Here is a 16286-nt window from a genome sequence, read left to right as displayed (position 1 = left end):
CTGACCCGGCAAACGTTGTTTTGCCATATAAAGTATAATTCACGCGATAGTTTTATAAGTAATAAAATATTGCCTATATTATAGCCTGTACATCATTTTGTTCTACTGTCAATAGTTTTTGCAGCGCACGCAAAAATAGGTTTTCGATTTTACACCTTGTGATACAAAAAAGCAATTTTATTACGGATCCCTAATTTTGAAAAAAAAAAACATAGCCTATAGCCTTCCTCGATAAATGGACTACCCAACACTGAAAGAATCATTCAAATCGGACCAGTAGTACCAGAGATTAGCGCGTTCAAACAAACAAACAAACACTGCAGCTTTATAATATTAGTATAGATTCTTGGACATTGAATATATAATATGATTAGTAGAGTTCGAATAATGCTGCTTTACTTATTTTTGCCGTTGCTGACATTGGGGTATCTTACCCTAAAAAAAACCCATAACCAATTTCAATCAGACTTTCGTATTTTCTTTTTGTTTTAGTTACTTAACAACAATTTTAATGCTTAAAATAAAAGTAGGTATGTTTCTCACACTAATAATAAGATATTAAAACCCTTATTTTCATCAATATGTTAAGTTTGACGTAAATGTAGACTATGTATGTATGTTTATCCATTTTAATATATTTTTTTAAATGTTTAGATTAAAATTAAACTTTTATTTAATTAATCATCAATTTATGTTTAAAGTACCATTGTAGTAATATATAACATAAATATATAACACAATAAGAAAAATTTCAAATTTATACTAAAGAAACTTTCAGTCTTATTATAGATGTTCCATCTTTTTTAATTAAACAAAAACACTTAATATAAATGTAAAGGTAACAAAAATTATTTCATAAATAAATAAATCAATTCAACGTGATATATATTCATATAATATCATATAAATAGAAAATATAATATTTATTATGAAATATGAAAAATGTACTTCTAAAGGGAAAATTTTAGCAGTGTGAGGCTCCTTTGCACAGTTTGCCGGCTCACCACCGGCGTACCACAACGGAGCCTATTTCTGCCGTGAAGCAGTAATGTGTATTGGTCTGAAGGGCGCCGTAGCTAGTGAAATTACTGGACAAATTAACCTAGCATCTTATGTCTCAAGGTAATGAGCGCAATTGTAGTGCCGCTCAGAATTTTTGGGATTTACAAGAATCGTGATCGGCACTGCATTGTAATGGGCAGGGCGTACCAATTACAATAGCTGAACGTCCTGCTCATCTCGTCACTTATTTTCATAAAAAAAAAATATATAACTAATCAAGAAGGCATTTCAATTTATTAATGAATTCATCTTGTCTTACGGTACATTTTCATACAAGTGCTCATACGGCAAACGTTGCTTTGCCATATAAATTAAGTACCCCGCGCCCGCTCATTGTATGAATTGTCGTATGTAATGAAATGTCATTGACTGAATTATTTGTATTGCAAATATATTGGTATTTCTAAGTAAAAAAAATAGAGGTCCCCGATACGTAATCACCAACATATCATATCATACAAAATCCTTCTCCGAAGCACACTGCATCTTATAGTATTAGTATTATTCCGTTCGGCTTAGTAGTTTTCGCAGTATAACCGAAGGAAAAACCGGCTTTACATTTATTAGTATAGATTTTGAAATTGAGTACAAAAACATAAGATAAACTAACTCCTAGACAAGCTAACACACGACGATCGCATATTTTTAAAGAGACATGTATTATGTAACATCTATAATGCTTCTTCATCATCATCATATCATCTGGAAGAAGTCCACTACTAGACAAAGGTATCCCCAAAAAATAAAAGATAATGATATATAAAGCTTATACAGTTAATGTCTGATCATTCGTGTTGGGAATTTTAATGAATAAACCATAAAAATTGTAACAAAACGCATTCATACAGTAATTCCTAGTGAAAATGAAATTGTAGTAACAGATCAAAACTCCAAAAGCACATCGCTATGCATATTGTTAGAGCTATTTTCGTACCCAGGATTAGTATCCTCCGCACGATTACTTCATAGAATTCATATTGGATTTATGTTATACATAGGAAGTATATTTAAATGCGTCCTACAATGTTTAGGGGTACCGTGTGAACTTCGTCGCGCATAGCAACTATAGCGACAGTCGTTCATTGAAACAGCAATCCATATTGATGGAGTGCAAATTTTAAATTCATGCAGTCTACCAGTTTCGGAGCATGTCGCCTAAGCGCACATTTTTACATAAATAATTCTGCTTCCATGGGAATTCATGAATGTTCATTGAAAATATTTTAACGTTATTTTATTTGCTTATGTTTAGCGTCTATGCCTGAGTCTTGACGAGCTATAATTGTTCAAATGGTTTTTGTTTCTGTCTAGAAACTGATTGTGGGTTCGATATCTGCAAGAGATAGTTTATTTTATTTAGCATGATCTACATCTACATGTATACTGCCAATATATACATAAATAATTCTAGTTCCTTGGGAATTCATGAATGTTCATTGAAAATATTTTAACGTTACTTTATCTGCTCACGCTTATGTTTAGCGTCTATGCCTGCGTCTTGACGAGCTATAATTGTTCGAATGGTGTTTGTTTCTTTCTATAAACTTATAATGGGTTCGACATCTGCAAGAGATAGGTTGTTTTATTTAGCATGATTTACATCTCTATGTCTATGTCAATATATTTTTAACAAGATATTGAACGCCAATTCCAAATGAAAAATATGTGCAGCGGAAGTTTGATTTTAGTTTGAGACCATCTTACTTTTTATTTTACTTTTATTTTTATACCCTAAGAAATTTATTAAAAAATCTTGATGAAGTAAATCATTCATTGTTGCGTGAAGGCAATCTGAAAACATTAAATTATTAAAACAAACTTACAAAACACGTTCTTCAAATCAACGTATCGAATCTTAAACAGCGCAAGTCATCAGTGACGAAAACTCGACTATTAGACTCGTCCCGTTATGGCAATAATTTGGATTTTATTGTCAATCATACACTTTAAGATAAAAACTGGACATTGGAAACATTCCTGACAGCCGTTATAATATAAATGACACGGGTTTAAACTGTTATAACTTAATGATATAGATTGGATTTTGTGTTTTTTTGAGTGACACTACAGTAGATACTAAATAGAATTGATCGTAATATTTTCGTGTTTATAAAATTTGTTAAATATTTTAGTACTTCTCTCTGGACCTGACGTCGATGACGTCACATCGTCGCTTTGGTACGGTGTGCAAAACAAGTATCACTAGGATATTATTATTTAAAAAAAACTGCGGTTTATTATTTCAGTATTGTGTTGTGATGCTTATTACTATTTTTATTATAATGATGAAAAAAATTTTAACAAAAAATTAAACCGACTTCAAAAACACTATTCCAAAACAATAGATATAATATGCACTAAAAAGTATGAAAATAACTGCGTGTTTTATACAACCTCATCAATTAATCTAATTCTAGTAACGGTTATTGTTATTTTTGAAATCATCAAAAATTAAAGAACTATCAAAATCGAACTATCAGTCGAAAGTTTTGAGGTAACAAACATAGAAAAAACATACCGACGAATTGAGAACCTCCTCCTTTTTTGAATTCGGTTAAAAGTCAATTATAGGATTTGGGTTAGGTACAAAAGGTCGAACGACTTGTTCCATTAAAAAACTATATCTTTCTGTACATTTGTAGGTGTGTCATTTTTTCTGAGCAATAGTTGTTAGAAAACTAATTAATTAAGACTGCAATGAGAGAGTGTCCATAATGTTATGCCGTTGTTCTTAAGTAATAACTGGTATTTATTGAAAAGCTTCCCTTAAAAACAAGGCTGGGTAACCTAAGCTTAATATAAGATGTATTATTGAAAAGTAATTGATATTATGTTTTATTGTTTCAGCACCCACCTCTAACCAGACAGCGCTAGATCTCTACGAAGGTATGTACTATTGCAACAGTTTTCAACTTCATTCATCGCGCGAGTTGAACGGAGTCGGGGCCTGGGGTGAAGAGCGGCAACATCTCCCCCCGCTTTCCACACGCCTCGCCTCACGCGCCTGTAGTGTAGTGCTGTACCGTAGTCGTGGCTTAAAATTTTGAGATTTAATCTTAGGTTAAAATGATACAGAAATTGATAAAATATTTTTTAATCATTTTGACCCAGTGTTAAATGGTAAGCATTGCTTAAATTTATCGATACACTTATAATTATTGTCATCTTATAATTAGGTCACAACACTGTCACTATTCCTGAACTCTGCATTCAACTCGCACGTTATCTGTATTTAATCTCTCGTCTCGTCCCTATTTTCATAAAATTTGTAAAAAAATATTTGAATGCTTATAATGAAATTTTATGGATTTGTATTTTTTAAGGTGTAGTAAGTATCATCTCTGTAATAATGCCTGATCCAATTTTTAATACAGCAATTTTGTAAAATCAATGTATACCGTCTAATTTTCTTTTTCATTTCTTATCATCCTCAGCTTTGCTCTGACAATCAACAAATCACATGTGCAAACGTTGAGCAAAGCTGATTTAACTAAGGGTTGTTTTACCCATCGGCAGCTTGCTATACGGGGCATGTTCACATGCGAGGGATGCATTGTAGTATTAGCCCAAGAAAATCGTACACCAAACATTGTTTATTAAGAGAATTTCCACTGAGATTAATACAGAAGAGAAACAAAAAAAAACACACGTTACATAGATTTAAAAAGAAGGTTTCAACTAAACATGGAGTATTTCCTTGCAAATAATACAAAATTATTGAATTAACGTAAATGCTGCGAACTGAGCACACTTTTATTTCTCCAGTCTACGGGGACTGATATTAAAATTCTTCGTGTGTGTTTAGCAAATTGGATGGTTTGAAAATGTTTTTTAAATATTATGCTTATCTTGAAAATACAAAAAGAGATAATTCATTATGTGTGTAAGTGAAAGAACCTTTTGAAATATACCCTTGTTTTAATGTAAAGCTCAGGCATAATTTAATTTCCATTCCGGGTTTTCTTTTTCTGCATCCTGTATGTAATTTGATATAAAACTGCTATAAGTTTTATTTAATAAATTTCCTTTATTGTGATTTTCTTAAATTAATCTGAATGTTTGTATGCTTATACTCTATGCGTTGCTAATTCATCCAATTATTATGAAATCTTGCTTATGTTTTCTTTGCAACGTATTAATTCTTGCATCATTCAACCTGTTTACTTAAAATCTAGTACTTAGGTAATCGATTATGGAGATTTTTCGCACTTCGGCTTTTGCTGAAACTTCCCACAAAATAAAACTGATGTATAATTCTTTGATCGATGAATATAGTTTAAGAATAAGCATCGGTGAAGCAATTAGTTTAAATAAATATGGCCATTGGACGAGCAAGCAAGTTATGACAAAGAATTTTCTAGCGTTGCCAATCTTTGCCAGTTTGGGACTTCTTTGCACAAGATGCATTAAATGCTATCACAGCGGCGACTAGTACGTTTGTATTTTTTTGAATCGTCAAGACTCAACCCAAGCTCAACTCTTGTAAACGGGGCCAATATATGTAGATACTTAATAGAGCTGTCGGTAACGGTACCAGTGTCACGAGTGCAAAGGTTTTTCCCATCTCAAAAAATACCCAACGCACCTAAAATACTTTAATTAATAACGGCAATACTTCAACGGCCGGCCCACATTCTAGCACTCTACAAAGCGCGGGTCCGGCCACATATGGAGTATTGCTGTTATCTCTAGTCTGACGATCCCCAGTATCAGCTCAAACCTTTTGACCACGTACAACACAGAGCTGCTCGAGTTGTCGGGGATCCAGTGCTCTGTAAACGGCTCAATAGCCTGGTGTTGCGTAGAGACGTCGCTTCATTTTGTGTCTTCTATCGCAATTATCACGGGGAGTTTTCTGAAGAGCTGTTTCACCTGATACCTGGCGCCGAATCAACCTACGCACGATTAGCATATCATCCCCACCATCTGGATATGCGTTCCTCCACAGTGCGGTTTTCAAGGAACTTTCTTCCACGTAAAACAATGCTGCGGGATGCGCTTCCTTGTGCGGTGTTTCCGGCACGACATGGGTACCTTAAAAAAAAGCGCGTATACATCGCTCCTGTGATTGCTCTGGTGTTGCGAGAGAATGTAGGCGGCGGTGATGATTATAACAAGGTGACGTACGCTCAATTGTCCTCCTTTTCCATTAAAAAAAAATAAAAAATAAAAAGTTTTTAAATCCAAATTAAAGTTAATATTTTATTTCCAGGTTCAACAGAGGGCTGCTATTACAATTTCCAGCATTATGGTGAAGGAGACCGGATTATGACGAACGAGCCCTGTCTCAACTGCACGTGTCACAACCGAATGTTAATGTGTTACCTGAAAGTGTGCCCGTTTACGAAGGCTATTGGCCAAGACTGCACTGTAGAGAAGCGAGCGGATCAATGCTGTCCTATTGTGACTTGCCCAGATGGTGAGTTTGTTCAAAATAAACTACAAAGTGTAATTTTGTATGTGATATATTTGTGGGGTAAAATCCTAAGCTTTATCATATGCGCACGTATTTCGCCACAGTAAACTACACATCTACCTACCATGATGCCCTTTGCAGAAAAGTGGAAGAAGCACATCAGCTTTACAGAATAACGGCCTTTGCCCTAGCTTCTTCTAGTCTGCTAGCAGACTTACTTACGTTTCTATATATTTATGCCATAGAGCGTAAAATCGTAGTCCAAAATTTATTATCACTTTGTACAAAAATCTACCTACGTGTATGCAATTTGGTTGAGCTTTATACATTTTGATAATAACAGTTTACAATAGCTGTCATTCGATTCGTGTTATAGCTGTTTGAATAAAAAAAGGCCCTGTTTGAATAAAAAAGGCCAATGTCATGTAGTTATATTTTTCCTCCAGTTTATAAATATCATTTGTCGACTATGTACTGGACCCTCAATTAGTTTTGTCTTTTGATTTTAAAGTTGGAATCAAGTTTTTTTTTTTTCAATGATATTCCTAATTCGCAAACATTCTCTCATAAGATTTTGAAACATTCGAGAAATAGACAAAAAGTTGTAAATGAAATATCATTGTGATAAAACAAAATTTATGTTCATTTATTTGTTTCTTTAGTTCCAGTTGACCTGCTAACTTCGACATCAACATCTTCACCAGCTGAATACGGCGCAACAGGCATAGGAAAATTAGATAAATATGGCTGCAGCATCAACAACAAATACTTCCCGGAAGGTTCGAAGGTGCCATCGACGCCAAACAAGCCATGTGAACATTGCTACTGCATCCGTAACATGACGACGTGTGTTATGCAAGAATGTACTCTCCACGTAGATGGCTGTACTCCGATCTACCACAAAGATGTCTGCTGTCCCATTCGATACTCTTGTGGTAATTATACTTCCATTTTTTTTACATATTAATCTTTAAAAATATAAGTATATTAGTTATGTCTCAGCTGGCTATGTACGTATATCATAACTTAAACGTCCCTTAAAAAATATTATAATTTACACAAATGTACATGAATTACCAAATATTTCCAAAATTAATAGAAAATGAAATTCACAATGAAAAGACACAGATAAAAATATGATACTTATCCTATACTTAAATATGAATATGAATTGTATTTATTTATAAATTGATATGCTATTAATTCTGTTTACAGATCACCCTGAAGATGAAATACCGCTTTTGGATGATATGACCACTACAGTAAGACCTACACCTGGATTCTTATTAACAACTACAACGATGATGCCTGTAACACAGACCACACAAAACTGTGTACATGATGACCAGATATTCGCTGATGGTGCTCTCATAAAGACTGAAAAAGCTTGTGAGCATTGCTATTGCATGAAAGGAGATATTGTATGTGTCGTGCAAGAATGTGGAACTCCAATGGAAAATGAAGGTAAAAATTGTACTTCTATTCCACCACGACATGGCCAATGCTGCCCAGATACGTATATATGTGAAGGAGATGAAATTCAATCTGAGCCAGCACAAACAAGTTTATATGAAGATATAACTACTACATCTCCTCCTAGACGGGTAGCAGAGGGTAGTGGTTACAGAAATGAACCAGGTGAACCGATTACAGAAACAGGCATTTTTGAAAATGAAAATGAAGGAAGTGGAGAGGAATTGTCTTTAACCACATCTAGTTTCGATACAACAACAATTAAGAATTACACGCCTGAGAGAACAAGTGAGATCACGGGGCTATACACAGACATGGATAAAAATCTAATCACAGCAATAACTGGTAAAGTAGAAGAAGATATCCATGATTCTACAGAGAGTATTTTACCGAGCAACACTATTCCTGATACCTCTAGAGACACTATTACATCTGAACCTCGTGCTACAACATTGAAGGTAGATGAACATACACTACAAGAAACAACTGAGGTTGTTACATCACCAACTGAACCGTTCAGTGAAACTTTGGTAGCTGAAGGTACAACTACGCCAAAGGAGCATTTGGTAACGGATACTTCATTGGATAAGAGCACTCAACTAGATGAAGAGTTTTTGTTGGCCACTAAATTGCCAAGTGATGATATACTTGCAGAAACGACAAGCAATCTAAGTAATGATATTACAACTGAGAAATTACTAGAAACTGAACAACCGTCTAAAATAGATAACACGTCTCAAACTGAATCACCTAAGTTATTGGTCAGTGAAGTAACACCGACGTCAACAGACAAAATAAACCTACCTGATATTACAACAATAAACACGAATGAAAATGAAATAATTGAGGATGAATCTTTAGGACACCAGCCCGGAAGAATTCCTGGAGAAGGAGATTGCTTACTAGGTGGTATAACATATAGAAATAATAGCAACGTACCTACATCAAGCAAATGTCACTCAAGTTGCAGGTGTGTAAGTAGTATAATAAAATGCGACCCTATAGTTTGCACACCACCTCTCGAATATATGGAAAATATGAACGATTGCGAACCTATTTATGACTCTGCAGACTCTTGCTGCCCGACTTATGTGTGTAATACAAAAGAAACAACTGCACCAGAATCCCATAGTCAAATGTCAGGTACTGAAACATCCAAACCAACACTTGAATGTAAGGGTGATGAATGTCATATAATTGAAAGCCCAAAACCTAGTACACCAATCGTTATAAATAATGAGAATTGTGGGGAAAATGGATGTATACAAGAAAATGTACCAAAATGCAATGATGATAAATGTGGCATTGAGATTGAAAAACCAATTCCTGAAAAATGTACCTCAGAGGTTGGATGCCAAGTACCTGTTGTCAAACCTTGTGAAGATGATAATTGCCATCCACAAGAAGTAACCCCTGAATCTACAAAGAAAGAAGTTCAAAATAATATTTGTGACGACGACCAAAATTGTGAAAACCTAAACGATGAACGAGATGAAAGTGCTATATGTACAAATAATGACTGTAGACGAAAAGAACATGGTCAAATAGAATTAAACGTACCATGTATTGGAGATAGCTGTACTAAAGAAGAAGACTCTGACCAAACTTCAAATACGTTTACTTCACTTCAGCAGACTACACCAAAGTTGATCATGACTAGTGAAGATGACTCAAAATCTGAATCTGATATAGGACCAACACAACAAGCCACTGAAACATCACTTGAGCAAACAACACCAGCACAACAAACCACTGAAACATCACTTGAGCAAACTACACCAAAAAAGGTGTCAACTAATGAAGACGAATCAAAAGTGGAATCTGATATAGAATCGGCACAACCAATTACTGAATCATCACTTGATCAAACTACTGAAAGGAAGATTACAACTGGTGAAGATAATTCAAAATTAGAACCCGATATAGAACCTGCACAACCAACTACTGAATCATCACTTCAAGAAACAACGCATAAGCAAATAACAATTAGTGAAGATGATTCAAAATTAGAATCCGATGCAGAACCTGCTCAATTAACAACCGTATCGTCACTTGAACAAACTACTCAAAAGAAAATAACAGATGGTGAAGATGATTCAAAATTAGAACAAACTACGCAAAAGAGAGTAATAACTGGTGAAGATGAATCAAAATTGGGCTCTGATATAGAATCTGCACAAGCAACCACCGAAACATCACTTGAGCCAACGACGCCTACGAAGATAACAACGGGTGAAGACGGTTCGAAAACGGAATTCAATATAAAACCAGCAGAACCAACATTTGGAACTTCATTTGAGCAAACTACGCTAAATATGCTCATATCTAATGAAGGTGACACAAAATTAGAAAATGACGAGGAACCAGCACAATTAACCACAGAAACATTACTTCAGCAATCGATGACAACGATAGAAATAGACGGCAAAGATGACTCAAAATTGGTTTCCAATTCAGAACCAGTGCAGCCGACCACTGAAACATCACTTGAGGAAACTACCCCAAAGACGGTAACAACTATTAAATACGATTCAAAATTAGAATCTGAGGTAGAACCTGCACAACAGACTACTGAATCATCACTTGAGCAAACTACCACAAAGAAGGTAACAACTATTAAATACGATTCAAAATTGGAATCTGAGGTAGAACCTGCACAACTGACTACTGAATCATCACTTGAGCAAACTACGCCAAAAAAGATAACAACTATTCAAAACGATTCAAAATTGGAATCCGATATAGAACCTTCACAACCAACTACTGAATTATTACTTGAGCAAACTACGCCAAAGAAGATAGAAACTGGTGAAGTCGATTCGAAATTCGAATCCGACATAGAGCCTGCACAACCAACTACTGAATCACCACTTCAACAAACTACTCAAAAGAAAATAACAGCTGGCGAAGATGATTCAAAATTAGAATCTGATACAGAACCTGCACAACCAACTACTGAATCATCACCTGAGCAAACTACGCAAAAGAAAGTAACAACTGGTGAAGATGAATCAAAATTAGGCTCTGATATAGAATCTGAACAAGCAACCACCGAAATATCAATTGAGCTAACGATGCCTACGAAAATGATAACTGCTGAAGGTAATTCAAAATTAGAATCCGATATAGAACCTGCACAGCCAACTACTGAATTATCACTGGACCAAACTACACAGAAGAATATAACAACTGGTGAAGATCATTCAAAATTAGAATCCGATATAGAAGTGGCACGAGCAACCACCGAAACATTACTTGAGCAAACCACGCCAAAGAAAATAATAGCTGGTGAGGACGATTCAAAACTAGAATCTGATATAGCTTCTGCACAATCAACTACTGAATTATCGCTTGAGCAAACCACACCAAAGAAAATAACAACTGGCGAAGACGAATCAAAACTGGAAGCTGACACAGCGTCTGCTGAACCAAATATTGAATCACTACTTAAGCTAACTACGCCAAAGGCGATAACATCTGATGAAGACGATTCAAAATTAGAATCCGATGTAGAACCAACAAAACCTATTCCAGAAAAAGAAGAAGGAACAAACCATCCTTTAAGAGATAAATTCCAAGATGAATATACAACTGTTTCTAACTCTGATGTAAATAAATACGAATCTACGGAGGCGGTTATTACCAACCTTTACCACGTGACAACAGAAACTATTCAAAGTACTTCTAGCATCGAAGAAGATTCTGCCAAATTTGAACATAGTACTGAATCTCCTGATGCAACAATACAGCTTCATACAACAGAATTACCGGAGCTTGATAATGATGGTAAAATCTATAATGAGATTTCTCAAGATGACAGTAAACCCGAACACCAAACTACACAAAAATCTATAATAACTACTCAAGAAGCAGACTTAGATATGACAACTCTACTTTATAAACCATCTCAAGGATCAACTAAAGACGATCAACCACAATTAGTAACAGAACGAATCAGAGATGAAACGCAAACAGATGGTCTAATATCTCCAGGGGAGACTGAAGAATCAAATCCACAATATATTGATACTGACTCAGTAAAGGAGACGGTGGCACCAGTTAATTATGATATCACAACGACAAATATAGGCCAGAGTGATGTTGACCATACCACCGAAATTTCCGAAATGTTCATTAATAATAAGGAAACAGATTCAAAATCTACAGAAAGTCCGATTGCAGGTAATAAGGTAACAGAACGAGAAATGACAACATCTGTTTTGTTGGATATTCAAACTAAAACGCCACCAATATACGAAGAGGAATTGAAACCTACTGAAATATTAGGATCAGCTGAAGATGTTGAAAAACACAGTACTGTAGTAGGAGAATTCACATCTCCAAACAGTATTACTGTTCAGAGCTCTTCAGAAACCTATCAAACTTCGCAAACCTTTAGTGATGAATTAGATAAATTAACAACATTGGGGCTATCTGAATCTACAAGCCATCCTAAACCACACAAAGATTATAATGAGGAACAAGCTCAAACAACTGTTTCAACACATGATGATGACAATGTTTTACCAGGTATAACTTTGATGGATGAAATCACAAGTTCTAGCACTGACACAGTTACTGAGACGAATGAACAAGCAGACACAGAACCAAAATTGACTACACCTAAAGATACAAAGCTTGGTGAAGTTGTTACACCATCGTATGAACCTGAAAAAACTACACTTGAAATTCTGGACTCAGATGTTGAAAAGCAAACAGAAAAACAGTATACAATTCCAGAAAAAGAACTATATACAACGTCATTGCCAGGTGCTACTGAAATATCAATGGAACAACAAACAGAGATGGTACCAACTTCTGAACGTATACGTACAACTCCTTCGAATATTTTCAACAAAGAAATATCCCAGACCGATTACATATTTACTTCGGTAGGAACTACAAAAGCCCCACTTGATGATTTTGCAGAAAATACAACGCCTAAGACAATTGAATTAGTTACAAAGCAAGATGAACTTGGCCAAAAATCAACTATAAATGTTGAGGATCAGAATATTGAAACAAAAACGAATAAACCTGATTTACTCGATGATGGGAAGTATACAACTCTATCTCTGTTTGCAACCGAAGATAAAGCGACCACCATAGCTGATGAATACCAAGGAACAAAGAAATATGGAGATGAACAGCAAACCGATCAGCCAACCATGCTTGAAATCGATGTTACCAGTCATCCTGACATATCATTCACACAAGAAGCTGCGATAACTACAACAAAGGAACAGCAATTAGATGTGACCACTGATAGTTCAAATAAAATCGTAACATCTCAAGCCGGATCTGAAAGCGACACGGATGCGACATATGGCCCGTATCCTGTGACGGTACAACCTGTCAGGGTGTCTGATTTTACACCTAAAGAACCTCATATCCAATTTGAGCAAAGCACAATCGTCTCTGGCACACACGTCAAACCTGAAGGGGGTGCTACTGAGGCAACCCAGCTTTTCCAAACGGCTACATTAGAAGAGGAAATCATCAAACCAACTCCTGATATAAAGCCTGTTGAAACTGAAAGGCCGATGTCTCTGGTTACCAGTAAACCAGATACTTCAACAGAAACATTAGACATGGATCAATATACTGTTTCACATGATCTTTATTCTAGTGTTAGCATGCAAACCAAACCCGATGAAAATGAATTTGTAACAACAGAAAAAGTGCAATATTCGATAGATTTAATACAAAATACCGCCACACATAAAACTTCAGATGACACCACGCCATTCACAAAAGCACCTATTATAGATGAAACGCCATTGACAGAATACGAAAAGACATCAAGAAAAACTACCATAACTGATAAAGATGGAGTTGAACTAACACTAATCACTACAATTCCACAAACAGTTGTCACAGAAAAGTCTTCAACCGAATATATTACACAAGCTATATCAGAAGATGTAACAACACCAGGTACTGAATATAACGTAAATGATGAAACTATATCCATTACAGATAATCCTATAATTGAAAAGACTTCACAAGACATTCGGGATCAACCTAAAATAACTGAAATAACATACACAACAGATAATCAATATTCTTCAACATCTCAACTGCCACAAGAAATAGTCGAAGATTCATCACCAAAAGTGACCCTTGTAACTAAATCTCCTCAATCCTTAACAACAGAGAAAGAAGATATATTATTGAATAGTGAAGAAGTAAGAACTACACTTTCAGACGATGCTTTTACAAACAAGCCTATTACAACTGTAGTTGAAAGTTCGACATCCATTGAAGAAGGATTACGAATAAAGACTACAAGTGACGCATCAGTAAGCGAACCTCATATGAATTTAGTAACAACGGAAAGACCAATCTCTAGAGACAGAATTACAACTGAAACTGAAGATCAAGCAACAATATCAGCAGTACTACCTGATGAAATAAAAACAGATAAATACGATGATCTACATACTTTGCAGCCATTTACTTCCGAAGATAAGTATTCAACTCATTCACCAGAAATAAGTGATCAAAATACCCACGCATATGACATTACAACGACTAAGATCCCAGAAGAATCCCCAACAGAATCCATAGAAATTCACGTTGCTGATACTGAGTTACCAGAAGAATTAGAGACAAAACCTTTTGATAATAAATCAACCACACAAGGTATTTTCACAACCAAAGAACCAGGACCAAAAGATATTATTACAAGTATTGAAGTTACAACCGAGTCTAAATATCAAGATTATGAAACAACGCCATACTTTGTTGAGTTAGAAGAACACACACATGTAATTCCTGAAACATCTGTTACACCCGTTAGTGATATATCTACTGAGGAACTAACAGAAATCCATACAACCGAACGTGGTGATCAAATTCTAAGTGATGAAAAATTGCAAGGGGACTTAACCACCGAGGAACCACACATAACAACTTCTAAATACGACAGTTCTACTACAGTTTTATATGACAGCAAATTAAGCACCATATCACCTCAGAAAGTAACAGTCAAAGACACAGCTGTCGAAGAAGAAAAACAAGAAACTATTGCTGTTTATCTTGAGCCGTCAACATCTACGCAACTTCCAGTTCAAAACGAAGAAGGTTTAATATCTATGCCTATCGAAACAGAAAAGCCATTGTATACCAGTACCGAATCCGATAAAACATCTATTGATAATGAACTCCCGAAGGAGGAATCACTCGAAACTAAAACTCCATACCTAGATAAGACTACAATGGCACCAGACCATATAATGACATCTCAGGAAGAAACAACTATGGCCACTATTTCTTCGAAGATACCTGATGTGAAACCTGAAGAAAAACCTGCTGAATCAATAACATCAACTTTTGCACCAGTCACATCAAAACCGGTTATGAGCGACGTGCAGCCTACAGAGGACTTGGTACCTGATTTTCCACCTACCGGTGTCAGTGGGTATGGTCAGGAACCAGACTATGTTGAAGAAGATCAAGCGTTTGGACCCGGAACTTGTCGTTATGGAGGCAAAGTATACGTTTCAGCACAACAAATACCTAGGGATGATCCTTGCGACTTCTGCTTCTGTTTCAGAAGTGACATTATTTGCCTACAGCAAAGCTGTCCTCCTCCTATACACGGTTGTCATGAGGAGCCAATTCAAGGATTCTGTTGTCCACGCTATGAATGTCCTGTGTCGATGGCTACCACACTCAACGTTACGACAACAACGACCACAACAACAACAACACTACCTCCACATTTCTTACCACACGCGTATAAAGGTGCAGCTCAAAGAAGAGGATGTCAAATCAAAGGTCACTCATACAAAGTTGGAGAAGTCGTGCGATCTTCATCGGGACCATGCTTACATTGCACGTAAGTAAATTTAATCTGTTAAATTTTTATATAATTTTAAACTCAAATATTTTTATTCAAAATAGGATATGATAATACTTATTGAAAGTCCAATTCGAAAAAGTATTTCTCAGACCTGAGAACGGGCACAAGAAACTCAGCGGGCTTCTTTTTTTTAACTTAAAAAATATTTTTACAATGTAATATCGTCCAATAAAACCTATTATTTGGGTTCGAATCCCGGTAGGTGCAAGCATTTATATGATGAATATGGATGTTTGTTTCCGAGTCATGGATGTTTAAATGTATTTATGTATGTTTAAGTAAGTATATTGTATTAAATATATCGTTGTCTTCTAACCCATAACACAGGCTATATATGCTTAACTTGGGGCAAGATAATTTGTGTAAAATGTGTGTCAATATTATTATTATTATTATTATTATTTAATAGCCTGAAGGCGATCGCTCCATTCCCAATCGGAGAAATCACTAAGAAAGTCATTTACATTA

The 16286-nt window shown here is 35.5% G+C and overlaps 1 protein-coding gene across 2 annotated transcripts in view; it reads left to right on the top strand.

Annotated features, from left to right (window-relative positions):
* The window catches only part of LOC126966911 (uncharacterized), a 53097-nt gene that overhangs the window by 35136 nt on the left and 1675 nt on the right, over positions 1 to 16286 (top strand). The window contains exons 3-7 of one of the 2 annotated variants that reach the window (XM_050811192.1): positions 3910 to 3948; positions 6275 to 6481; positions 7141 to 7413; positions 7694 to 10461; positions 10558 to 15794. In XM_050811192.1, the coding sequence (XP_050667149.1) occupies positions 3910 to 3948; positions 6275 to 6481; positions 7141 to 7413; positions 7694 to 10461; positions 10558 to 15794 (8524 nt within the window). Of the gene's footprint in view, positions 1 to 3909; positions 3949 to 6274; positions 6482 to 7140; positions 7414 to 7693; positions 15795 to 16286 lie in introns of both variants that reach the window. The other variant, XM_050811191.1, reaches the window with a different exon arrangement.

The sequence above is a fragment of the Leptidea sinapis genome, chromosome 11 (assembly GCF_905404315.1).
Source record: "Leptidea sinapis chromosome 11, ilLepSina1.1, whole genome shotgun sequence".
Taxonomy (NCBI): Eukaryota; Metazoa; Arthropoda; class Insecta; order Lepidoptera; family Pieridae; genus Leptidea; species Leptidea sinapis.
The sequence above is the reverse complement of the archived record's forward strand: the minus strand, read 5'-3'. Positions and strand labels throughout refer to the sequence as shown.